Source organism: Fukomys damarensis, unplaced genomic scaffold (assembly GCF_012274545.1).
Source record: "Fukomys damarensis isolate Sample0158 unplaced genomic scaffold, DMR_v1.0_HiC HiC_scaffold_4, whole genome shotgun sequence".
Lineage (NCBI taxonomy): Eukaryota > Metazoa > Chordata > Mammalia > Rodentia > Bathyergidae > Fukomys > Fukomys damarensis.
The window spans coordinates 26448547-26475862 of NW_022900916.1; the positions used below are offsets into that span (position 1 = coordinate 26448547).

At 39.9% G+C, this 27316-nt stretch overlaps 2 protein-coding genes across 5 annotated transcripts in view; both read right to left on the reverse strand.

The window, feature by feature from the left end:
- Window positions 1-6227: 6227 nt before the first annotated feature.
- On the reverse strand, window positions 6228-10760 carry LOC104865030 (transitional endoplasmic reticulum ATPase-like). Its single transcript, XM_010628353.1, is given in 4 exon segments — window positions 6228-6935; window positions 6937-7944; window positions 10317-10671; window positions 10726-10760. Coding segments are annotated over 4 exon segments (2106 nt in total).
- A 4221-nt stretch (window positions 10761-14981) lies between these two features.
- The window catches only part of Osbpl3 (oxysterol binding protein like 3), a 153463-nt gene continuing 141128 nt past the window's right edge, over window positions 14982-27316 (reverse strand). For all 4 annotated transcript variants that reach the window (XM_010628246.3, XM_010628243.3, XM_010628244.3 and 1 more), the window contains 2 exons: window positions 26824-26946; window positions 14982-15779 (listed from right to left, as the gene is read on the reverse strand). In XM_010628246.3, coding sequence (XP_010626548.1) covers window positions 15683-15779; window positions 26824-26946 — 220 coding nt within the window. In that variant the 3' untranslated portion in view covers window positions 14982-15682. The remainder of the gene's footprint in view (window positions 15780-26823; window positions 26947-27316) is intronic.

Here is a 27316-nt window from a genome sequence, read left to right on the forward strand (position 1 = left end):
CTGCCTTGTTGGTTTCCAAGCAGGCCATTTTCATCTTAGGGTGTCAAGGTAGCGTCTTCAGTTCACATCATTATGCCTATGTCCAACCAGCAGGAAAAAGAGAAGACCAGAGGGAGGGCAGGTTCCTTTCCTTTAAAAGGACAACCCAGAAGCAGCACACACATCTCACAACTTTTGAATCAGAATCTAGTTACATGGCCACACCTAGCCATCAGGAAATACTGTCACTAGCTGGATAACCATGTGCCCAGTCAAAGACCATAGATTAGGCAGGGGTATAGCTAGGAAGCTGCCAAACTGGTACTTGGCAGAATACACTTTACTACACCCTCTCCCTTCTAAGTGGTTCTTTCTGCATAAAGTGTCACACTGGCAATATCTGACCTTCCACCTAAGCCTCGGCTGCTGGACCAGGATGGTTCTATGACCTAAGTGCCCAAATTATAGTGTTGTCAGCAACTGAGGAGATGACCTGATATAACAGCCTTTCTTACTCAAATGTGACCCCCCTTAAAAAAAATTGAAATGCAGATACAGTACATTAAGGTACTTAGTGAGTTGCAAAACTTGAAAGCTACCCAGAGAGGAATTAGGCAGCCAAAACTATGAGCAGGCAGAAGCCATGAGACAGAGATAAGATGCTCAGGTGAAAAAGTTATCAGCCAATGCAGAAGGGTAGACACAGAGTCAGGAGGTGCTAAGGAGAGGACAAATGTGTTGTTGAAGAGGAAAAAAAATAATCTTACTGATGGAAGTGGATGGGATCCAGAATAATCTAGTTCTCTAAGCATATTGAGGCCAAAGACTCAGGCATAGGCTGCTCCTATGTTCCTTATGACACCCTTATTTCAGTTCCCAGGTTGCACCTTAATATCAGTGACGTGCCACATGTGTGTCTGGGTGGGTGGCGCCATTAATATCCTTTCAGCTGAAAAACACAGAAAACCCAATGCAAAGTGGCCTGGTGAGCAGGGACATCTGTCGTTCCCCATATCAAGACACACAGAGGTCAAGCACTTCCAGGGCTGGTGACACAGAGGCTCAGCAACATTATCAGTGGCCTGGTGACCTTTTGCCTTTTCTTGCCACCATTAAGGTCACCCTGATGTCATCCTCAGGTTTGTTCCGTCCTGGTCTCAGGATAACAACAGATACAACCCACACGAACATTATCCTCCCAAGTGCTGGGATTATAAGCATGCACCAAATACCCAAAGCTACCAGCAAATCTCGGCCAGAACTGTATCCCACATCTACTCTAAGTCACTGCAGGAGAAGGGACGGCCACTTAGGGTAGCCTGATAGGGATGCTGGTGCTGCGGAGGGGCTTGGGCCCCACCAAGCATAAGGTCCCCAACACCTAAACAGAATCAAAGCAAAGAACTAGAAGGATGCAGGGATGGCTTTCAGGAACAGTCTGCAGTGTCCACTCTAGGAAGTCTGAAGGGCCAGATGCCTTGTTCACACCTTGTGAAGTAACATTCAGGGCCTTAACTGAATGCTAGAAGCTTAACTTTTGCACCAATACATTTTAAGTACTGGGGTATGGACATATGCTAACCTCAGGTCAGTTCATAAATCAGAATACCAGTTTACTGATTTGTAATGCCAGATCCACTATCTCTTTCTAAAGGCTGGAAAACATTTTATTATCTGGTACACAGCAGCTAAAAAATCAAATTAAGGTCTAGGAAGTTTCATGGTCGAGCATAACCAAGAAACAGCCTCTGAGCAAGGGATTTGGGGTGTTTTGTGCTTTTCTCTGTTCATCACATGCATTTCCATGTTCCCTTTCCATTGTACATTCCTTGCTCCTTGTCTGGAAGACCTTGCTGGCCTGTTCTGCCTGAGGAATGTCCACTCGGACCAACTCTGGAATCTCCCCTCATCGCTTTTCCCACAGAACTAACTCCTCCCCTTTACAAAGGGGAGTTAGTTTAAATATTTGCTGTAGGCCATGCCCTGTCTCACTGTCATGTGATTTTTTTTTTCAGAGCTCCATGGAGGGTAGAAGAGAGTCTTAGTCATTGCTGTATCACAGAGATGGCACAGGGTCTCTTCAGGAACTACCATTTATTGAGCCCTAGAGGAATAAGTCTCAGATTTTTGTGTATGGAAGAATTACTAAATCACCACAGAGTTTGGTTTGAAAAGTCATAGTCCTAGTCCCTTGCTTCAGAGAATCTGACTCAGCAGGCCACTGATGGGGCAGCAGTCTGCATTTTTAACACAAACCTCTGGTGACCTTGATAAGGACACAGAGGCCACATTTTGGGAAACGCTGACCTAGCCTATGATTCTTCTTCAGCTCTTGCATAGCTTGTTCTGGGTGATTCTGTCTTGGGTGTAGTGGTATGAGATGCCCCAGAAATTCTAAGGGGATTTCCAAGGACAGTGAAATGCAGATGCCAAGGTCAGGTGTGAGAGCTGCAGCCAACGCGTGTATGTGTCCTCTGTGGGGGAAAATGGAGTGATTTTGGAAAATTGGCCAAGGTTGTCAGCCTTCTGAAGACTCTCATTGCTAAGAGTCTGCAGCCCTATGACCTTGAGAGTTTTCCTTTCGCTACTTTGCATTACGTACAGGCACACCCATCAGGAAGTCTTGATGTTCTTGGTTTGAAACAAGATTCCCTACACTTATCCAGGGGCACCTATCGACTGTGCTTTGGGATGCAGTAAGTGTCACCAAACTGTGGCCGGCAATTCAGCCTCCTCTTAGAACACAGCCATGCCCATTCATGTCCTTAGTGTTCCTCATTGCTTTGCCAGTATAATAGAAACCGGGAGTCTGTGGAACTTGAGATGACACTCTGAGGACTTCCCCCAAAAGAGCCTGCAGATCTCTGGGATAGAGCCCAGGACCTTGAGATGTAGCTCCACTACTCACTGACACAGAAAATACTGAAGAAACAGATTAAATAAGGATCACATCTTTTCCTTAAATGCAAAGGCCTTTTATGATGCATTTAGCCCACTTCTTTCAAACATTTCAAGCATCCCAGTCTTATCACTTGGTATCTTTCTAGTACAGTCTCCAAAAATTCTCCAACCCCACTATAGTTTACATACTATTGATTCTGATGTCACAGCTCTTCACTGAACATCTGCACTGTTATTCTTCCAGTTGGCGCAATAGTTTCTACTGCAAGGATTTAGGATTTAAAAGAATAATTTAAAGCAGATTCTGAAATATGTAAGTAAGCTTATGAGGGCAGTATTGTAGTCAGGGTTTGCAAGGGAAGAGACACATAATTTACAGGATTATTTTATAATAGTTACCCAAAAAGTCAAATTCAGAGGAGCACAAGAGATCTGTCCACGTACCAGGGACCTGAAGGATCCAGCGAAAGACCTAGATCTCACAGCCACGTTCTGCACAAGTCCAGCTGAAAGCCTAGAGCCCAAGGCAGTGTCCTCCATGGGTCCAGCCAGAGGCCTATAGCCCATGGCGATGTCTCATGCAAGTCTGCATGGAGGATCTGCACTGGGAAGGCCCAAAGGCCAGTGGTGGAAGCTAGAAAGCCTGTACCAGCAGAGTGAGGGATTTATGCCACCAGGCTGAGGGATCCACACTGGAGCCAGGAAGTGACATTCAAGGCAAAGATCAGAACTTCCTTGAGGAGACCAGCAGCTATTCCCGGTGACAGTGAGGCCCAGAGCTCCTCTGAGAACAGCCAAGTTTGCATAAGGAAAGCAGCTACAGCAAGGGCAAGCTTCTCCAAGAAAATCAACAGCAAACCATCTTCACCTCCAGGTCTCTTTTTAAGCTGTTCGCAACAATACTCAGGTGGGTCTTCCATGCCCAGAACCACACTGACTGAGTTCAGCTGGGTTTTACAAGTTGCCCATTAATTAATCCACCACAGGCAGAGGTTATGGTTGGCCCGTGGTGCTCATTAGTATCTGTTGTTTGACCAAAGAACATTTCTACTTATTCTTGAAGGTATAGACTGACAATAGACAGAGAGAGAGAGAGAGGGAGACAGGGAGGGGAAAGGGCTGGGGGAGGCTTTAACAATAATAATCTGTTCATTTGCTGTTGGAGCAAATGAGATTTGTAGAGCCAAAGCAGCCTACCTAAGCTCTCACTACTAACTAGAACTGGGTGCACTAAATCCATTGTAGGGTTCTTTTTCTATGGATTGTGCTGCCTCTCTCAGCTTCAAAGACCCAACATAAACCTCTGAAATTAAGATGAGAGAATGAGTACTTCTACTTGGAAGGGAAGAGGGTGTTGAGATCATGCTGGTTGCAACTCCTTCTGCAGCATAAGGAACTAGATTTGGAAACCGGATGGACACACACTTGTTCCTCACGGCTATTACTATGTTATGAGAGTTTGGCAAAATTGCTTAACTTCTGGTCCTTGACACCCTTCTGGGGAACGGGGACTGCCTAAATGGGGCCATGCTGAGCTTTAGGAGTGTAACTGCAAAACTTTCACTCAAGTGAAAAATTCAATTCTGTCTTCTTACCAGTAACACATCTGTCACTTACTGGTCAGCAAGAAAAAATGAACTAAAGGTCTAGTTTTGTTGGAAATAGTCTAAGTGGCACAAAATTATAGTAAGGCATGATAAAAAAAAGTTCTGGAGATGAATGGTGGTAATGGTCATACAACAACGTGATGTGTTCGATGCCACAGAAGTGTACACTTTAAAATGGTTGTTGAGATTGTTGTGTGTGATTTTCATGGCCTCTTCTGGTCCCCTTGGCCACTACAGTGATGCTGTTTCTACTCCCCATCCTTTGTCTCATGCCTGGGCCTGAGGAAACACCAGATACAGTGACATATCCAAAATGTCATTGTGACCTAGATCTGTGACACCTCCCCACTTTCCTTGGCCATCAAGTCTCTTCTCTCTTCACTGTCTCTGAGGCCCATATCTCCTCTCATTTCAGTCCACTTAAGCCCATGTCACCTTTCCGGTCATCACTTGGGTGACAGTGGAGCCTCCTGAGCATACTGTGATTACCCACTGACCTACCACCCTCCACCAGCCCGGAAGCTCTGAAGGTGCAGAGCTGTCTGGGTTTAGCACTGAACGTTCCAGGCTTAATAAATGTTTCCAAAGACCACGATACAGCAGCTGCTGGGCACTGCCTATCTGAAAGCCCTTTTCCAACTATCCAGGAGGCATTACAGGTGATATGGCCTCTACCTCTCAATTTCAAAGACACTGGAAAAGCAATGTATAAAATTTAATGCAAAGAAACATGACTACTATTACTGTACCATTTATAAAGGCCAACAAATACCATGAAATTAGAAGATAGTGTTGCAGCTATCAGGTGGTAAAATGCTGATCAACAAATTGTATGGTGCTATCTGGGCTAAACTATCTGGGGTAACTTTGTAAGGACTCTGTGTGTGTGTGTGTGTCTGTGTGTGTGTGTGTGTGTGTGTGTGTGTGTGTGTACACATGCATGCATATAAATTACCCCCAGAACATTAACCAAATTTGAGAATCATTACTTACATTGATGTTTTTTCCCAGCCTGATGTCTGTTTAAATTATGGCAGTTAAGAAGTCTCTGCTTAGCTCATTAAAACCATTACTGTAACAAAACAGCAACAATAACATGGAGAATCAGACTTTTAAAAAAGCATGTTTAGTTAATCATAAGTCACCCTTGATAAAATGAGAGTCACTTAACAAATTCTATCATTTTTTTTGTTTTGACCTGACGTTTATTGTCCTTTTATGACATGTCATTTTTTATTTTTTGGTTTAGAAACAGCTTGTGATTAGTTCTCCAACAATAACTCTAAAGCATGTAAAATAAAATCAACCTACTCTCCATATGAACACCGATCAACTATGGCCCCTCACCCACCTAACCAGGTTGGCTAGGAGAAGAGAGGGCTCAGGCAGCATGGAGTGAAGTGCAGATGCTTTACTTTGAGGGTTGGTGGTGGTGCCTTGGTCCACGTCCCACATGGGCTCCCTACACTGGCCCAAACTATAACAGAAATGGTATAGGCCCAAGGCTCAATTCCCTGGTAATTCACTCTCTGCCTCCCAAATGAGAATTATTTTTATTATATCACTTTTGTTGTATATTTTGCAACAGAAACCCCCGTCCAGAGTCTGACTGGTAGCTGAACTACTCAGGCTGAGGAATGAAGCAGGCAATGGGCGTACGCCTGGTCTCTCCTGGGCAAGCACCCTCACCCCAGGAACAGGGTCCAACCAACCCAGCTTGCTGCATGCTGGTCACATCACTTAGCCGTACAGGTCACCATCATTGTCTTCTGTGTACACACTGCCACCTGTGCCACCTGCACTGCCCTGACTAGGGCCAGCTCCACCCTCATTTCCTGAAGGGAATCTGAATGTGCCAAAGCCTCGACTCTGCTGAAGCACCTGGGCAAACATTTCATATTTCTGAATGTCATTGTCACAGACAGAACAGCAGGCAAAGTGCATGGCTTCTTCAAAGTGATCTCTGTGAATCTCTGGCACTGGATCATCCTTTTCTACTTCCATGGCTGATGGATTTGTCTGCCTCCCATGCTCTCGCCTTATCTCACTCTCAGTGGATTCATGAATGGCCAGCTTACAAGAACGTTGGCATATCTCCGTCAGGTCAGCTCCAGGGAAGCCATTAGTCATTTTAGCCAGGAACTCCAAATCCACATCCTTGGCAACTGGGGACTTGCACAGGTTTGCCTTGAGGATGGCAACATGGGACTCTCATTGGGAAGTGGTATGTACATGGGTCAAGGCAGCTGTTAGGATGGCAGGATCAATGACGTCAGGCTGGTTGGTAGCTCCAATGATGAACACATTCTTTTTTGTGGACAAGCCATCCATTTCTGCCAGGATCTGGTTGATAACTTGGTCAGCAGCTCCACCACCATCTCCAATGTTACCACCACAGGCCTTGGCAATTTAATCCAGCTCAGCTAAGAAAAGCACACAAGGGGTAGCTTTGGCGGGCCTTGTCAAAGATTTTCCTGACACTGGCCTCAGACTCCCCAAACCAAATAGTAAGCAGCTCCAGACTCTTGATGGAGATGAAGTTGGCCTGACATTCATTAGCAATGGCTTTAACCAGCAAGATTTTCCCACAACCAGGAGATTCATAGAACAGAATTCCCTTGGATGATGTCATGCCAAACTTGAGGAATTTGTTTAGATGCTGCACAGGGTACTGGACTACCTCCTGAAGCTCACGTTTGACATCCTCTAGGCCCCCAATGTCTTCCCAGGTTACATGTCGCACTTCTAACACAGTTTCTGGCAGTGCTGATGGATTTCCCTGGCTCAAGGCCCACCGGAAGTCATCCATAGCAACTTCCAGAGAGTTCATGACCTCAGCATCAGTGGTCTCATCCTCTAGGTCAGTAAGAACCATTTTCTTGTGGATGGCCTGCAGAGCAGCCTCTGAACAAAGGGCTGCTAAGTGAGCATCCACAAGCCCATGAGTTTCATTGGCTACCTGCTCAAGGTCCACATCATCTGCCAGCTTCATGTTCTTGATATGGATTTGGAGAATTTCCAACCATCCTGTGGCATCAGGGATTCCAATATTTATCTCCCTGTCAAAGCAACCAAATCGTCGTAGGGCTGGGTCAGCACTGTTGGGTCTGTTGGTTGCAGCCATCACTACTACATGTGCTGTCTGCTTTAGGCCATCCATGTGTGTCAACAACTGACACACATATTGTGATACAATATACCACTCTACCTCTCCATGAGTTTTCTCTCTTTTGGGAGCAATGGCATCCAGCTCATCAATGAAGACGATAACAGGAACATTCTTTTCAACCTCCTCAAAGGCTTTACAAAGGTTGCTCTCGGACTCACCAGCCAAGTAGCTCATGATCTCAGGACCATTGATCAAGAAGAAGAATGCTCCAGTCTCATTTGCCACAGCTCGGGTAATCAGGGTCTTCCCTGTTCCAGGAAGCCCATAAAGCAGGATTTCTTGAGGAGGCTCAGCCAATCAGCATCTGCCTTCAAATTCTATCATTTTCAAGGCTCTTAGGCCTATTTACTTGGAAATCTTCCCAAAAGCTCAGGTGACTATAGGGTCCAGGTGTTGTTTTTCTACTCAGCTCTGCCCCTTCCTTCCAGCCCTGGGGACTAAGCAGTAAGGACCTTACCTGGACTCCTGTGTTCATTTGTGCTCAGTCACTAGGGGGCAGAAGAGAAGGGGGAAGCTGGAGGAGGCAGTCAGCTGTAGTTTCTCCTCTCTCTGGTCTGGATTTTCTGGCAAAAGCAGTATGTTCCTCTGAAACTGCAACCCCTGATGTCTGTCTCTTCCTAAGCATGTCCATCTGCTGCTGGGTTAGAAGTCACTTCCTACTGTTGCTAATCTCTCCATGCCTTACACCTGCTCATGGCCCTGCAAATGATCACTTCATTTAAGTGCCTTGAGCCACCTGAGTTGGATCCTGTTTCCTGCAGTGTTCCCTGTTAAGTCTAAGAAGAAATCCTCTACTGGTGTTAGCTTGGGGGACAGTGATGTTCTGGATTGCTAATTGTTGATACTAACTAGGTTAATGCTGGTTATTTCATTGATATGCTTAGAACATGACTAAATTTAAAAACTAATGGCTTGGAACTTTAAGTTTTATTGCCTTCTCAAAGTCGATGAGATAGTATCCTTAATGCCAACATATTAAAATATTCTGAGGCTGCCTTTGAAGATTTTCCTTAGTGCTGATAAGACATTATTTTGAATAATGCTGGAAATGGTCCTTTAATAGCAGATTGAATTCAGCTGAATAGGCAATATCACAATACATGTAAGAAAATTGGTAATAATTTCATTATGTGTGTTAGCTTTCTGTCACTTTGACAAATTATCTGAGATAGGCAATCCACAAAGAATAAAGATTTGTGTAGGCTTATAGTATCAGAGATTTCAACCAGTGGTTAGCTTGCACCTTGCTTTTTGGGCCTGTTGCAAGGCAGAGGATCATGGTGGGGAACATATGGTGAAGGAGATCTGGGAAGCAAAGAGGAGGAAAGGGCCAGGGTCCCAATACCTTTTTCTAGGGCACACCCCAGTGTTCTGTTAGGTCTCACCCCTTAAAGTGTCCACCTCCCAGTAGCAACAGAAGTTGGTTACCACGCCTATAACATGTGGCCTTTGGAAGACATTTAAGATATGAACTACAGCATTCTGTTCCTGGCCCCCAAAGGATCCTATCTATCCTAAAATGCAAAATGCATTCAGTCAATCTCTGATGGTCCCTCAAATCTTAACTGTTTCTGTATTGCTCAAAAATTCAAGTTCAAAGTCTCCTCTGAGACTTGAAACAAACTCTTAGCTGTGAGTTCCTATAAATTTTTTTTTAAAAGATACTTCCAAAATACAATGGCATAGGGTAAATATTCTCACCCCCAAAGGGAGGAAGAGGAAAATAATAAAGAAGAAGCAGACCAGCAGGAAAAAAATTAAATCCTATGCCCCCATGTCTAGCATCTAGGGAATATGATGGCTGGATGTCAGCTCCAAAAGGATTGGGCAGCCCTGCTTGTATGGCCTTGCTCACTACAGCCCAGGTAGCCTATTGCTTGAGATGGCTCTGCTTCCCGCTTGCAGCTTCCCTTGACATGTTTCATGTCCCTGGTATCTCTTACCTCCTGAGGTCTCCACTGCACTTTTGGCTTCAGTTTTTTTTTTCATTGAGTTTATTGGTACATTTTAGGTATACAGTACAGTTACATTCATCATTGGGATTTTGTGCCTTTACATGACAGGTCTTGGTTGTCCTTTTTTCCAGGCTTCAGTTTTTTTTCATTGAGTTTATTGGTACATTTTAGGTATACAGTACAGTTACATTCATCATTGGGATTTTGTGCCTTTACATGACAGGTCTTGGTTGTCCTTTTTTCCCCTTGTCCCTGCCCTCCCTTCACCCCCCCGCTTCCCTCCCCATTTGCAAACATTTTATTTCCATTTTTTTCTTTTCCCTTATTACCTTTTCCCGACACTTCCCACTTTCTCTACACCTTTAGCCCTTTTCTTCCTATTCACATATCTTGTTCTTAGGGATTGCTTGAAATTTGGAGAATTCTACAAATTGTTGGAAACACATACTGCCTAAACTCCTGGGTTTTCCTTTGACATTTTGATGGAAGCTTCTGACCTCACAAATCTTGCATTTTACATGCCTGCAAAACCAATATCATGGGTGGGCATTGTGGCACACACCAGAATCTCAGCACTCAGGGAGGCTGAGGCAGGAGAATCATAAGTTTGAGCAATTTAATGAGTTAATGAGAACTTGTCTCAAAAATAAAAAATAGAAAATCAGCTGGGGATGTAGTTTGATGTGAAAGCTACCACAGTAGTACCATGGCAGGGAATAACAGCATCATGAGGACGATGTCTACTTTGCCACTAGCTTGGGCTTGAGCTGGAGCCACCTGTACTATGGCTGCAGCACCCTCTTCACACCTGGATGACTGAACACAAGGAACCAAGTCACAGGGAAATTGTTCCCTAGACAGCCTTGTGCTGAGCTCTGGGTGACTCAGGGCTCTCAAAGCCCTTTGAGCATGAGATGGGTGGGACCTTGCTGATTCCTGAGATGCCCTCAAGGCATCTTTCCCATTCTCCCAACACAAAGTACTTGGCTTCTTTTTATTGGCAGTAATCTTTTTAGCAACTTCAACCTCCTTGATCACAACTTTTAAGCATTCTCCTTTTCTGGCCAAATTTTAAGTTTTTCAAATCTTTGTATTCTGCTTTTGCTCTTCTTACTGTATATCTGGTTGAAAGAAGTCAGTAATGCCCATCCTGCTACATGAAAGTTGTTCTGCTTTGAAATCTTCTCCACCAGACTTATTAGTCTGACACTTTTCCATTTAAGTTCTTTGCCTTTAATACCATCCCTAAGAGTCCTCATTTCTATCTGAAACCTACTCAGCACAGCCCTTAGTCTAAACTCCTATCACCATTCTAGATTTTTGAACCTTTCCCAGAATTGCCCATTCAGCTTTGTTTATAGCATTCTGGTTTTTTTTTGTTTGTTTGTTTGTTTTTTTCCTAGCCTGCTTCTCCAAACACCTCATATAAATAAGTTCCAGGGGTTCTGAACCACATTGTCAGGTATAACTCATAGCCATGAAAACAATACTAATTTGTAGTACCATTATTCTGAATTACCTTCTTGTTGATGTGATGACAATTTTGAGATAAACTTACAAAGTGCAAAAATATATTTAGGCTCGTAGTTTCAGAGGTTTCAGTCCATGGTCAATTTCCTTTTGGGCCTGTGGCAATGCAGAACATCATGGTAGGGACTGCACTGTGAAGCAGAAGTGCCCACTTCCTGGTGGCAGGAAAGCGAAGAGAAAAGGGAAGATGCTAGGGTTCCATTACCTCCTTCAAGAACACACACTCAAGACCTAACTTCCTTCTGTTGTCTCACCCCTTAAAAGTTCTACCACCTTCCAATAGTCCATAAGCTGTAATATGTGGCCTTTGGGGGATATTCAAGACCTAAACTATAGAAGTGTAAATGCAAATTTTACTAATTATCTACAAAATGTTTTTATAGCTTGTTTTCTTTTAATCAAGGGTTCAATCAAGGTTTATGAATTGCTTTTAGGCGCATCTTTAAATCTCCTTAGAGATGCAAAGATATGAATTTATATGTGTAACTCTGAAATCTAGCATGTTGTGTAACCTCATAAATATACCAAAAGAATCAAATGGAACTTTAGTGAGTGCTAGGCATGCTTTGCAAAGAACATGATTTGGGTATGGGAGATGATCTAGTCATTTGGAAGGGTTATTAAAATTGGTGCAAATAATCAGCATTTTCCTGTTTCATGTTAGGACATACAAAGAAAATAATGATCTTTCTATAGCATGATAAGGTTAAAAGAAGGGGCTCCTTGGGACTGGTCCTTTTCCAAGATCTGAGAGACCTTTATCTGTAGTATGACTGGGAAAAGTTGGGACCAATACTTATCTTAGCAGCATGGTTTCCCAGTTTGTGCCTGAGGGTATTCTTATCCCCAATACTTATCACTTTAGGTAACCTTATATATTTCTTCCCAGAAAGAACTAAGGCAAGAGCTTTGCTCTGTCACCTTCCATCAACCACAAATACCCATAACCCAGAAAAACAAAGACAAAGTGGTCTTTTTCCATGTTATTTATTCATAGTAAATTATCAGTAGCTACATAATGGGGTTAAACAAATTAACGAGTGTTTGGGAAGCCACAGGACTGTGAGAGAAATAGTGGGATTTAGACAGAGAACAATTTTACAAACTATTAACCAAAAGATTTACAAATATTCTTTAAAAAAGAAGTATCCTCTGAGGAAAACAGAGCAAGATAAAAATCATCATGAATAAATGAATTGCTTCTGATTGTCTCATTACCCAAAACCAAGGTCTGCAAAACTTTTTTGCATTTCAGACTGTCATGATTTTCAGATACTGATGTGATATAGATGTCCAGTACAGGCAAAGACTAACAGTAACAGATTAAAACAATGCAGAAGTAAAGCACATGAAGATAGCTGTCATCTGCTAGCAAAAATAGACATTAATATCAAAATTAAAGACATTCAAGTAAAATATACCAAAACACTATAGCTATTAATCCTAAAATATAAGAATAACTTCTTATTGCTCCTACTCATAACTGAAAGGTTTGAGGAGATGCTACAATAGTTGGAAGCCATAATATAATATGTAATACACATAGTAGAACTACACCATAGTGCAACAGCTGAATAAACACTTTATTGTTTTTCTGTTAGGCCTGACATCTTTAGTAGAACAAGATTACTTATTAAATCTGGACAGTACAAATGAAGGACAGTGCCCAAGTCCAAGAAATTGACTTACTGAAAATAATTAAAAGTAGGATATGAGAAAAGCAGCAGTCCAAATGAAGTAAACATCTTTAAAAAATCAGTCTGTGTATTTTTTGCCCTTGGAGAGTCTCCCATGAAGCAAATAAAGGTGTGTGTGCGTGTGTGTGGGGGTGATGGGACTTTCTGGGTACTTGGTAGATAACTGTGCTGTTGTCCTAAAGGGAGCCCCATCTGTTTAGTTAGTGCAGAACCCACCTAGCTTTCAGGAAGTGAATTGCAGGCACAAACTATACTGGAGCTTTTATTATTACCTGTGACTCAGGGAAACACCTGCCTTAGGGTGCCCTGGGGTCTGGAGAGGGACCACTTCTGCTCCCATGCTAGACTGGAGACGTGAAACATTCACTCCTGCAGTTTGGGTATTTGATAGTGGTAACAAAATATCCAATGTGCACTATGGTTTCCTGTACAAGGCCCCATTTCCAAGAACATGTGATTTACCATAAATTTAGGACAGAATAATTAGGGTTAAAATAGAGATTAAACCAAAACATGTATCTACAATGGTGTGGTGACTGTCATTATTTAATAGAGAGATTCAGAGTCCAGAAAACTAAATTCTACCTCAATTCTTCCCAAACAATGTCAAGTTTCTGTAAAAGCTCTAAACATATAAATCTGGTGGAAAGGAACTCATGAGAGAAAGGACTGAAAGAAAAAAGCATTTCCTCCTCAAGGTAGTTTTAAGATTCAAATAACAGAATGCATTAGAAAAGCCCTTCGTAAAGATGCTGGTACTGATTAATGGTTTCAAAATTTGCATATAGTTCTGTACTTAATTTTATTAATTTTCACCCTACATTCAAATTAGATAACTACTGAAGTGACATTTGGTCCAGTTGTTTTTGTGATTCCAAAAGAAATCATAAAATTAATTGAAATAACAGAATTAGAACAATTAAACAATTTATAAATACTGCATGATAAATACTTCCATTCAGTCTGTACATTTTGTTTTTGTTGTTTTTTCTTCTTTGAGTCAGCCTCTGGAGCCGGCCTATTTAACAGCCAATATTACTAAATTTCTACAATTACTCTCACACAGTGAAAACAAGATATGTTTTCTCCTGAGTATGCTTAAATTTACAGCATGTTTCTTCATGTCTGTGAGCAAAATTTGGATAAATGTTTGAAAAGAAAAGAAAGCTCACACCAAAGAATTGGATTGTGTCGTTCAAATGCTTAGGAAATGAAGTGATACCCACATCAAGTTCATTTTGGTGTCTCCATAAAATGCAATAAATGAGTCCGATATTTAATGTGTTGTTTTAAAATGTCAGTCACTTGCAGACTCTAAAAGGCTACTAACCCACTTTAAATAACTTTCCATTTAAAACATGCAGTTCTGTCCAACTGAATATTTGGTGCGACACTGAAAAATCAGGCATCGTTTTTCTGTTGTTTCACTCCTTCATAGCATTCTACATCTCTGAAATTCACATGTTTCCAGGAGAAATTTCTTTACCACATCACCACACCTGATATTTTCATGGGCTTCTGAATAGAAGGCTGCACAATTAGGCTTTGGTTTTAATGTAATCTGGGCAGAAGCTGGAACTGCTTTGAGAATACAATTCAACTACTGCACAAATTATATTACTGTAATTTGAAATAACACTTTAAAAAGTTTCCCCTTTCAGTCGTATAATCTATTAAGACTGCTGCAGAACTCAGTGGCATAAATAAGAAGAAAGTGTAGGAAAGGGGTATGACACTTAAAGCTTATCAGAAGACAATACAAAAGAAGCACATCAACTCTACATTTGTCTATAAGGCAGATGGTCATACTTTTTATACAAGGTGTAAAATACAGTGCTTATTAAGAGGTAGGAAATACCAGAACTGTATTTAAGAAAAACATGTTGAGTTATTTAAAATAATGTTATTTTTGCCAAACATTTAGAAAGTTCAACTATTGTGTGGAACACATTGTATGTTTTATAGTAACCTGGGACATTCCATATTCCACAGCGACGTGGCCAAACAGGAGAGGGTCACAAGCTAGGGGTGGGGTGGGGTGGGATGGGAAGAAGATCATTTCTTCATCTGTCAAGGATTTAGCTCTCACTAATTTCGTACCATCTCTTGGGGGTGCCATTAAGACATTAAATTAACGGGGATTTCTCTGGTTGATAATAACCAGAGGGTACAATTTTGCATATAAGGCAAAAGAACTACAGGGTGGGACAAGCGCAAATGCTTCACCTTGTAGAAGGTGCCATGTTGGTCTTACATAAAAACATAATTCCACTATCATCTGCCATCCCCTTAATCACTAAAATGCAAATGGAAATCTTCAGACTCTAGCACCAGCAGAATTGTTCTGTATGAGCGATTCAAGAGCTGTCTGAGGCAAAAAGATATCTCAGCTACCAAATTAAACTCAGTAGTTTATGTGTGCATGGGTAACTCTGGGTGTTTTTATTTCTTAATGCACCTGGGAGAGGTTGATTTTTTTCCTCCAACATAATTTTATAAGGCATAAATTTAATTTGAATTTTCCCTAACCTTTGGGAAATTAGTGTTAAAGCTTCTTTTTTAATCCACACATTAACATTCAATCTTTCATTTTTATTAAAGTTTATATATAAAAAGAAATATCTAGGTGTTCCACATTCATATAAATAATCATGATAACATTTGAAATTGTAAAGAAACCCACTGAAGAAAATATATACTTCAATACTTACAATGCTATGCTAAGCACAAGTGATTATTCTGGATAACATCTTTTACGTATACAGACACAGGTTGTACTGCTTCCAGAAGCAAACACAGGAGAAGTACATAAATATATTTTTCTTCTTTCGTCTTCTTTGCTTTTCACCACAAGACAGGATGATCCAATTTGGAAAAACCAAAATCTTTTCTAAGTTCCAAATAGGTGCCATTGCTCACCCAAGAATCATCACTGGATTTCCTGTGAAAGATGAAACCGTTTCTTGCAAACTCTTGAAAATACTGCCAAGCCTTCTTTCTCCTTCCCTCTTTCCTTTCCCTTCCCCACCCGCATCACCACATACGTGTGATGGTCCTGCACGGAAACTGTGCGGAGACTGGTAGCTTGGAGCCATTTTGTTATTTCTGACAATTAATTTCTCAAACCTGGAGGCTCTGAAAAGTACTGCTTCTGAGAGGACAAATGAAGAGATAATTTGTTGCACAGAAAACATGGCTAGATGACAATCACCCCCTGGGGAATAAATACGTAAAAGTTACACTTCAACCAGGTTGTTCAAAAAAGTGGTAAGTTAACACTAAAAAAATAAAATAAGGGGCCGGGGATTTAGCTCAGCACTTCAGTGGCCTGCCTTGCAAGCACAAGGACCTGAGTTCGATCCCCGGTAACAAAAACAAACAAACAAACAAAAAAACAAAACTGGAAGAAATGGAGAGAATAGGCCTGGTTTACTATTTTTTAAAAATAGAAAGTATGCTATATAGATACAATTTCCAAAGGCATAAAAAGATAAAAGCTAAGTTTTCTTCCTAGTCCTCTCTTCCAGCCTCCTAGTTCTTTTCCTACAGTGATGTTATCATCTTCACTTCTTTCAGAAAGAATCCATGAATGTACATACACGCATGTACTTCGTGCCCTCCTGTTTTTATGCAACAGTAGTGCTAGACAGTGGTTTACCCCGAATATCTGATGTAGAAATATACAAGTGATATTTTCCCATCAGCATGATCAGCAGGGGTCAGCAAACTATAGCCCAAAGGTCAAATCAATCATTCTATCTCTGAAATACTGTTTAGGGGAATGTAGCCTACCAATTTGTTTAAATATCCTCTATGGTTGCTTTTTTGTTAAACAGCTGAGTTAAATGCTATTGAGACTTTATGGTCGCAAAATCAACAAGATTTATCATTATTTTTAAATTTATTATTTTTATAGGAAAAAATTTTGGGGGGGTACTGGTGATTAAACTTGGGTCCTTGCACTTGCGACACTGAGCTAAATCCCCGGCCCCTTGTAGGAAAATTATGATGACTCCAGAGACAGAGGATTCCTCATTTTCTTTTTAAACAGTTACACAATACTCCAATGTTTGGATAGGCCACTGGGTATCCAAGAGGCATCCTACAGATGGCCACTTAGATTGTTTATAAACTCTAGGTATTACAAATAAAGCATGTTATTTTGTATGTGTATAAGTGTAGTTACAGTAAAAATCTTGATAGCACTGCTGGGTAAAAGAGCACTTACATTTGTAATTTTAACTGATACTGCCATAAGTTTCAGGAGCAAAAATAGAGTTCTGGCTTTCCCACAGTTTTGGGAATGTGGATATTTGTACCACACTTATTTCCCTATTCAAATAAAGGGACTTGTTTAAAATGAGCCAATCTGTGTATCAGAACAAAGAGGGCTGAGTTGGCCTGAGATGTGATCTCCACTTGGAATTTCCAGTGGTATTTGGCTGATCCTAAAGAGACACAACCAAAGACACCTGGGTCCCTACATTCCTTTCTGATAGCTCTTTGTCATGTTTCTAATTTGAACAGTCCCAAGTAGGACTGCTACTATTGAACAACTCTCATATTTCCCCCAGTTTCAGAAAAAGTTCCTTTCAATACTATGACAAGTTTACAAACAATTGAAAGGAAAAAGAGCAATGCCTCTCCCAACTGTCAGTTTTCAGTCCTTTTCCACTGCACATGTAATTCTTATACATTTGCAGTGCCAGTGGACGACACTCCATATTTTGCATTTGAATGTTAATTCATTTCCTATGTTGCTCCACAGAGTTTGTGAAGTCATTTTTTTAAGAGATGTAATTCCCTCCATTGTATTATACATGCAAGAAGTACAGAGAAAAAACCAAACAAAAAGATAACGAAAAGGCTAGACTGACGACTGTTATCTTAGGGTACTTCCTCATAGTTATCTGCCTTGATTTTTTTTTCACTAATTTTATTGGAACATTTTAGGTATACAATATGCTGATACTATATTGAGAATTTCTATCTAAACATCTCCTGATTCTTATTTTCCCCCATTCCCTTCTCCTCCATCCCTCTCTATTTACAAAGACTTTGTTTCCATTGTTTCCTTTTCTCATACTTACTACTTACCCTTCTTTGCTTTCCTCTACCTCTCCCTTCCCTTTTGGACCTTTCCTTTTTATTTCACATTCTCTATTATACATTTTGATCCTTACTTACACTTTTAGTTTCTCACACCAGAGAAACTATTTGATTTTTACATGTGTGTCCTATTTATTTGATTTAAGAGTATGGCCTCAATGTGTATCCATTTACCTATAAATGTCTCTAGCTTCTCATTCTTTATGGCTGAGTACTACCCCATTTTAATAAAAAAACAAAACACACACACACTCTTTCTTTATCCAGGCTCCAGATGATGGGCAATTGTGCTGTTACAAGTTTTAGCTATTACAAAATGTGCTGCTATAAACATGGGTGCACATATATCACTGTGGTATGAGTTTTTTAATTCTTTTGGGAAGAGACCAAGCAGGGGAATAGCTAGGTCAAATGGGACCTCTAATTCTAGTTTTTTTGGGTATCAGCATACTGATTTCCACAGTGGTTGCACCAGTCTGCATTCCCACCAACAATGGAGAAGGGTTCCTTTTCCCCACAGCCCTGCCAGCATTTGTTATTGGTTGATTTCTTGATAGCAGCCATTTTCTGGGGTGAGGTGGAATCTCAGTGTTGTTTTCATTTGCATCTCTCAAATGACCAGTGATACCGAACATTTTTTCATATGTTTATTTGTTATTTCTACTTTGTCTGAGAAGTGTCTGTTCACTTCAGATTCCCATTTTTTTATTGGGTCTTTAAATTTGGGAGGTCTGATTTTTAAAAATTCTTTATATATTCTAGATAGTAGATCTTTGTCTGAGAAACAGCTGGTAAAATTTTTTTCTCACATTGTGGGTTATCTCTTCACACTGTTGGTGGTTCTGCTGTGTAGAAGCCTTTTAATAAGAGATTCCACTTGTTGATTATTTGTGCTAGTTCATGTGCGACTGAGGTTTTGTTCATGAAATCTTTTCCTACACCAGTGTCTTCAAGAGTTCTACCTAACCTCGTTTCAAGTTGGGTTAGTGTTTCTGTTATAATACTTAGATTTTTAATCCATTTCAAGTTTAGCTTAGTGCATGGTAAGAGATATAGGTCTAATTTTAATCTTAGGAAGTTGTAACCCAATTTTTCCAGCACCATTTATTAAAGAAGCTATCTTTTCTCCAGTAAGGATATTTCGCTCCTTTGTCAAAGATGAGGTGACTGAGTGTGTCTGCATCTTCTCATCTGTTCTACTGATCCTCAGGTCTGTTTCTTTGCCAGTACCATGCTGTTTTTAACATGGTAGCTTTGTAGTATACTTCCAAGTTGGGGATTGTGATACCCCCTACCTTGTTTTGTTGCCTAGAACTGCTTTTGCTATTCTATGTCTCTTCTCATTCCAAATGAATTTTTCAATTGTTTTCTCCAGATCCATGAAGTATGCCATTTCCACTATATTGATTCTTCCTACCCAGGAGCAAGAGATATCCTTTCATTTTCTGATATCCTCTCAATCTTTTTTCAGAGTGTTGCAGTTTTCAGAGTACAGGTCTTTGATTTCTTTTGTTAGGTTGATTGCTAAGTATTTCATTTTCTAAGATGCTATTGTGAAAGTAGTTGTTTCTCCAGTTCCTCTCTCAGTGAGTCTGTTTTTCGTGTACAGGGAGGCTACTGATTTTTGTGTGATGACCTTATATCCAGCTACTCTACTGAATTTAGTTATTAAGTCTAGAAGAATTTTGATGGGAGTTCTTGGAGTCTTTATATAGAGTATCATGTAATCTGCAAATAATAACAATTTGACTTCTTCATTTCCTATCTTTATTCCTTTTCTTTCTTTCTCTTGTCTAACTGCTGTGGCTAATGTTTCCAAAACTATATTGAACAGGAGTGGTGACAGTGGACAGCTTTGTCTTGTTCCTGATTTTAGCATAAAGAATTTCAGTTTTTGACCATTTAGTATGATATTGGGTGTTGGTTTTTCATAGATGGCTTTTATCAGGTTGAAATAGAGACTGTCTATTCCAATTTTTGTAGAATTTTTATCATGGATGGATGTTGGATTTTGTCAAATGCTTTTTCTGCAACTATTGAGATGATCATATGGTTTTTGTCTTTGACTCTGTTAATATAGCATATTACATTTATTGATTTGTGTATGTTGAATCATCCCTGCATCCCTGGGATGAATCCCACTTAGTCACAGTATATTATCTTCTTGATGATCTGCATTCTATTTGCCAGTATCTTATTAAGGATTCTGCATCTATGTTCATTAGTGAGATTGGCCTATAGTTCTTTTTAAGTTGGGTCTTTCTCTGCTTTGGGGCCAAGTTGATGCTAATTTCCAGGAATGAATTTGGGAGTATTGCTTCCCTTTCAATTTCATTGAAGACTCTAAACAGTAATGGCAATAATTCTTTTCTAAATGTCTTGTAGAATTCAGCAGTGAAGCCATTAGGGCCCAGGCTTTTCTTAGTTGGTAAGTTTTTAAGTACATTTTCAATTTCATTGATTGGTATTGGGTTGCTTAGAATTTCTAGGTCTTCTTCAATCAACTTTGGTAATTCATATCTATCTAGGAATCTGTCCATTTCTTTTGTGTCTTCCATCTTATTGGCATATAGGTTCTCAAAGTAGGTACTGATGATCCTCTGGATATCTGCTGGGTCTGTTGTAATTTTACCCTTTTCATTTGTAATTGCATGGATTTGGGCCTTTTCTTTCCTTCTTTTGATAAGGTTGCCTAAGGGTTTGTCAATTTTGTTAGTTCTTTTGAAGAACCAACTCTTTGCTTGATTTTTTTTGTATTGTTCTCTTAGTCTCCATTGTATTGATTTCTGCACTAATCTTATAATTTCCTCCCTTTTATGAGATTTGGGTTTGTCCTGCTCTTCTTTGTCTAGAAGCTTGAGGTTCAGCAATAGGTTGCTTATTTGAGCTCACTGTTTTCATAATATGAGTATTCACTGCTATAAATTTCCCTCATTAGACTGCTTTCATTGTGTCCCATAGATTCTGATATGTTGTACTGGCATTGTGATTTAATTGTAGAAACTGTCTGATTTCTTTAATTTCCTCTGTGACCCACTGGTTGTTCAGAAGTGAACAATTTCAATTTCCATGTTTTTATGAAAGTCTTAGGGTTTCTTTTGCTACAGACCTCCAATTTCATTGCAGTATGGTCTCATAATATACAATGGATAACTTCAATTCCTTTGTACTTACTTAAATATGTTCTATGAGCAAGCATGTGGTCTATTTTGGAGAATATATGTGCGGCCAAAAAGAATGTGTATTCTGATTTTATGGGGTGGAACACCCTGTAAACATTTGTTAAGTCCATTTGTTCAAGAGTTTGACTGAATTCTAGTATTTTGTTGTTGATCTTTTGTCTAGTTGATCTATTTGTAACACTGGGGTACTGAGGTCCCCTACTACTAATGTATTAGTGCTTATTTGATTTTTCATGTCTGTATTTGTTTTATATAGTTGGGTGCACAAGTATTTGGTGGATATATATTTATGACTGTCATCTCTTCCATTTAGATTGTTCCCTGTACAAGGACGTAGTGTCCTTCTTTATCTCTCTTAATTAGTGTTGGTTTGAAATCCATTTGATCTGCAAATAGGATAGCTATTGCTCCTTTTTTCAGGTTTCTGTTGCATGGAGCATTGTTTTCGACTCTTTAACTTTCAGTCTATGAGTTTCTTTTTTAATTAAGTGTGTTTCTTGTATGCAACATATTGTTGGATCTTGCTTCTTGACTCATTCTGCCAGTCTATTTCTTTTGATTGGTGAATTGAGACCATTAACCATGATGGTTATAATTGATATGTATTCACTTATCCTTGTCATGACCTTTTCTTGTTGGACTCTTCCCCTTTGCATTTATTTTTTCTTGCCTGATGGGTTAATTCCACTGGGCTTCCCGGGGTTGTAATCCTCATCTTCTTTTTCTAGGATATTGTTTTAAATTTTTGGGAGTGGTGGTTTGGTATTCATGAAGTTCCTCAGGTGCTCTTTATCATGAAAGTATCTTATTTTTTCATCAATTCTGAAAGATAGTTTTGCAGGGTACATAAATCTGGGTTGGAGGTTGTTTTCTTTTACAGCTTCAAATACTTCACTCCATGCTTTTCTTGCCTTGAGGGTTTGTACTGAGAAGTCTGCTGTGATTCTGATGGGCTTCCCTTTGTATGATTTCTTTTCTCTAAATGCTTGTAGGATTTTGTTATGTTGGGTTTCTGGAATCTTAACTATTATATGCCTAGGTGTAATTTTATGTTTGTTTGCTTGTTTTTAATCAAGGCTAGTTAAGAGTCCTATATGCCTCACTTATCTGTATGTCAAATTCTTTTCCCCTGATTGGGAAGTTTTCTGCCATCACTTCTGTGAACAATTTTTTTTAAAATGTCATTTGCACTCTGTGCTGTTTCTTCATTGTCTCTGATCAGTCTTACGTTATTCTTCTTTGCATCATCTAGCAGCTGCTGGACTGATTTCTTGTGCTCCCTATTTTTAAGAAATTTTTCTTTGGAAAAAAATTTTTTTCTTTGCCTGATCACTAATTGTAATCCTGTCTTCTATATTTGATATTCTGTCCTCACACTGGCTTATTCAGCTGCATAAACTTTCAATGGAGTGTTTTTTATTTTTTTCCCATTAAGGTTACTGGTACTATTTAGGTATAAAGTACAGTTACATTCATCATTGGGATCTTGTGCCTTTACATGATGTATCTTGGCTCTTAATTCTTCCCCATTCCCCTGCCCTCCCTTCACCCCCTCTATACTTTGTTTCTATTTTTTCCTTTTCTTTTTTCTTTTCCCTTTTTTCCTTTCCCCTATCCCTCTCACTTCCCCTACTCCTTTAGACCTTTTCTTCCTATTTCACAATATCAATTATACAATTTGAACCTTATTTACACTTTTAGTTTTTCACACCAGAGAAACTCTTCAGTATTTACACATGTGTCCTATTTATTTCACTTAAGAGTATGGCCTCAATATGCATCCATTTACCTATGAATATCTCCAGTTTCTTGTTCTTTATGGCTGAGTAGTACTCCATTTTATAGAAAAACCACATCTTCTTTATCCACTCTCCAGTTGATGGGCAATTGGGCTGTTTACAAGTTTTAGCTATTACAAAATGTGCTGCTATAAATATGGGTGTGCATATATCACTGTGGTATTATTCTTTTAATTCTTCTGGAAAGATACCCAGCAGAGGGATGGCTAAATCAAATGGAATCTCTCTAGTCCTAGCTCTTTGAGGTATCTCCATATTGATTTCCACAGTGGTTGCACCAGTCCGCACTCCCACCAACAATGAAGGATTCCTTCCTACCCACAGCCCCACCAGCATTTGTTATTGGTTAATTTCTTGCTGGCAGCTATTCTTTCTGGGGTAAGGTGGAATCTCAGTGTTGTTTTCATCTGTATCTAGAATGACTAGTGATGTTGAACATTTTTTCATATATTTATTTGCTATTTCTACTTCTTTGCCTGAGAAATGTCTGTTCATTTCAGATGCCCATACTTTATATTTGAGGGGTCTAATTTTTTTTTTGAGTTCTTTTATATATTCTAGATAGTAGACCTCTGTCTGAGGAATAGCTGTTAAAAGTTCTTTCCCACATTGTAGGTTGTCTCTTCATGCTGTTGATGGTTTCTCTTGCCATGCAGAAGCCTTTTAATAAGATATCACAGCTGTTCTTTGTTCTAGCTCCTGTGCTACTGAGAATCTATTCATAAAGTCTTTTTCTATCCCAATGTCTTTGAGAGTTCTACCTAACTTATCTTCCAGCCACTTTAGTGTTTCTGTTTTAATATTTAGATCTTTAATCCACCTGGATTTTAGTTTAGTGCCTGGTGAAAGACAGGGGTCTAGTTTTAATCTTTGGCAGGTTGAAATCCAGTTTTTCCAACACCATTTATTGAAGAGGCTATCTATTATCCACTGAGTATGGTTGGCTTTTTTGTCAAAGATGAGGTAGCTAAATGCATCTGGAGTTGTTTCTGCATCTTCTAATCTGTTCCACTAATCCTTGGGTCTGTTTCTTTGTCAGTGCCATGCTATTTTTATCACAGTGGCTTTGTAGTATAGTTTCAAGTTGGGTATTGTGATACCCCCTGTCATGTCTTTGTTTCCTAGAATGGCTTTTGATATTCTCAGTCTCTTCTGGTTCCAAATGAATTTTTGGATTATTTTCTCTAGTTCTGTGAAATACACTGTTGGAATTTCAATAGGGATTGCATTGAATCTGTATAGTAGTTTTGGAAGTATGGTCATTTTCACTATGTTTGTTCTTCCTACCCAGGAGCAAGGGATGTCTTTCCATTTTCTTATATCCTCCTTTTTGATCTCTTTTTTCAGAGTGCTGTAGTTTTTAGTGTAGAGATCTTTTGCTTCCTTTGTTAGATCGATTCCTAGATATTTCTTTTTTTTTTTTGGATGCTATAGTGAAAGGAACTGTTTCCCTAATTTCTCTCTGAGTGAGTCTGCTATTCGTGTACAAGAAGGCTATAGATTTTTGAGTGTTGATCTTATATCCAGATACTCTGCTGAAAGTGTCAATTAAATCTAGAAGTCTTTTGGCATAGTTTTTTGGTTCTTCTATGTAGAGTATTATATGGTCAACAAATAATGAGTTTAACTTCTTCTTTTCCTATCTTTATACCTGAATGGAGTTTTTAGTCTCCTGGATATCTGTTTGCATCTATTTTATGGATTCCATTTGCTTCCTATGCTGAGATTCCATCATGTTCCTCAGCACCACTATTTTTTTATTTGTGTCTCTTATAGAGTTATTAATCATGTCTTTAACTATGGACACAATCTCTGTTGTTATCTGAGAAATTATTTCTGATTTCATTTTTTCCAGATCCTCTTTCATTGCCAGTCCAAGGAGTACAGGTGGTTGAGTATCAGACTGTTCCAATCATTGCCCTTTGGGGCCTTAGGTGATCTGGAAGTCTGTTTTTGAGACTTGTTTACATGTCTTCTCATTTCAACAGATGCAGTCTGCTGCACCTTTGTTGAGGAGACTTTTTGCTGACCCAGTGGGTTTCAATTCTCAGTAATTCTGAGAGGCCTTTTCTCTGCTGCTTACCACTGTGCCAATTCTTGGGTTTGGAATGGTGGCTTTCTGGATTCCTATGTTGCGCTGTTGTCTGGGGAGGGTTCTGGCTAAGGCCTGTGCACCCTTGGAATGGTATCTGAGCCTGCCCATCTGTGTAACCGTTGTCTGGGAGGCCCTTTGGCTTTGTGCACCTAAATCACTGGTGTCTGAGTAGGCTTCTGGCTTGGTTTTGCGTCCACTTACTGATGGTATCTGGGCAGGCCCTGGCTGTTGCCTAAGAACCTGTACAGCTCTTTTCCATGTGGACTTTTGTGTGGCACATTTGGGCCTGAGCTGCTGGTGTCTGGGCGGAGCCCTGGCTGGGACCTGCACACCATGCTCTGGTCCATGAACTCTTCTCACTGGGATCTGCATGCTCTTACCAGTGGTATCTTGTGAAGTCATTCCTAATGGTTTCATGTTAGACCAACTTGATAAATCTCCATAACTAGTCCTTGAGATAGTTTACTTACAATTTTTAATGATCCTAAAATACACAGTAATGGATATCTTTAAAAGTATAGATTTTCTTATTTTTTAAAAAAATGAAACTATATGATTTATGAGAGAAAAGAAAAAGAACCAATCTATTTAAGGGTATATGTTTGTCTTGTCTACTGGTCAATAAATCAATAGGTCAGGCTTTTCTATTCCTTCCTTTTTTCAATAAAGGATTTAAGGTATCTATCTTAGTTTTCAAATGTTTAAATAAAGTAAGGAATACTGCAAGATGAAGCTTTGGTGAGTTGATCTTCAACTGCTAAAATCCTGAGTTTGGAGAAATGATCAGAAAGAACCTGGCAAAATCTTTATCACCCTGAGGAAAAGAGTATTACATTTTAAAGACATAACATGATTGTTGCTATTCTAATGTTTTGAAATACATATTTTATTGCTGTTGAGAGAGTAGTAGGTAAATCTTTGTAAATATTACTTCTGTTGTCCATTAAAAACAAAACAGAAATAAAAAGCAAAAAAACCAAATTACTGATTGCCTAGAGAGCAGGGTTGGGGTGGAAGACAGAGTGCAGAAACTTGCCTCTCCTCTATATATTGTCTTAACTTTGATTTTGAGTAAGGACAGCAAGATCCTCCTCTGAAACATTCCACAGGGCCCCTCATTAAATCACTTTCATTCCCTGACCCTTTTGGGTTTTTTTCAGTTAAATTTTTTAAAATTTAAATATTTTAAACAGAACCTCCTAGTGAGTTTGTTTTGTTTTGTTGAGACAGGGTCTTGCTATATAGTTCAGTCTGGCCTTGAACTCAAGGCGATCCTCCCAAGTGCTGCGATTATAGGTGTGCGCCACCATGCCCAGTAAGCAGGTTACTTTAAAAATAACAGTAAATGTTCCAAATCCAAGTGTCAGGGTATTGGAACTGCTACTCAAGAGTTAGACTACTTTGAATTCCATTTTGGTAACCAGTGAGATGATGGTTAATTATCTCCGTCACTGAATAAAAAACAAAAAATCTAAAATAGAGTATGTGGGTAGCCAGCCTCAGCCACGAATATGATCAGGTGGCCTGGCTTTGGGGCCCCAGTACCTTCTGCAAAGGCACCTCAGGGCCCCAGAGAAAGAGGAGGAGGTGGGAAAGGGAAGGTGCTAGTTCTGCTGGAGGACCGAGAGAGCACGGAGGTTAGGCACGCTCAGCGGAGGGTTTCACCCTTCTGGAGCTGAGGGTCCTGGAGAAGCTGGCCTTGGGGTAAGGGACACTTTTCTTCTCTTTCTCCAGATGGGCACCAAGAAATGTTGCTAGTCCCTCTCAGACCAGGACCCCACAATGGACCCAGGCACACACCTGAAAAACCGTGGCTGATGCTCCATATTATTTTCTTCTAAGATCCGCCGCCTTTCTCTCTGCTGCTGTTCAATCCTCTGCTTTTGTATTTCAGCTTCTTCTATGTTTCCTTCTTCTAGAAACCTGAGACATTGAGGGAAAAAAGTGAAGAAATGTTATTTCCAAGAAAACAAAGCAATCACTACTAAACTTTCATATGTCCAAAGCTGGATATTCAAAATCCTCTCCCACACATAAGATCCCTCTCCTAACACTTGAAACAGCATTCTGAGGTAATGAGGGAAGATTGTTACCTTATGAATTGGTGGTATTTACATGGTTCAGAAAATTTTATCTATGAAAAGGAATTTGGAGCCGGGCATGATGGCGCATGCCTGTAATCCCAGCACTTGGGAGGCTGAGGCAGGAGGATTGCTGTGAATTTGAGACCAGCCTGGGCTACATAGTGAGTCCAGGTCAGTGTCAACTACATAGTGAGACCCTGTCTCAAAAA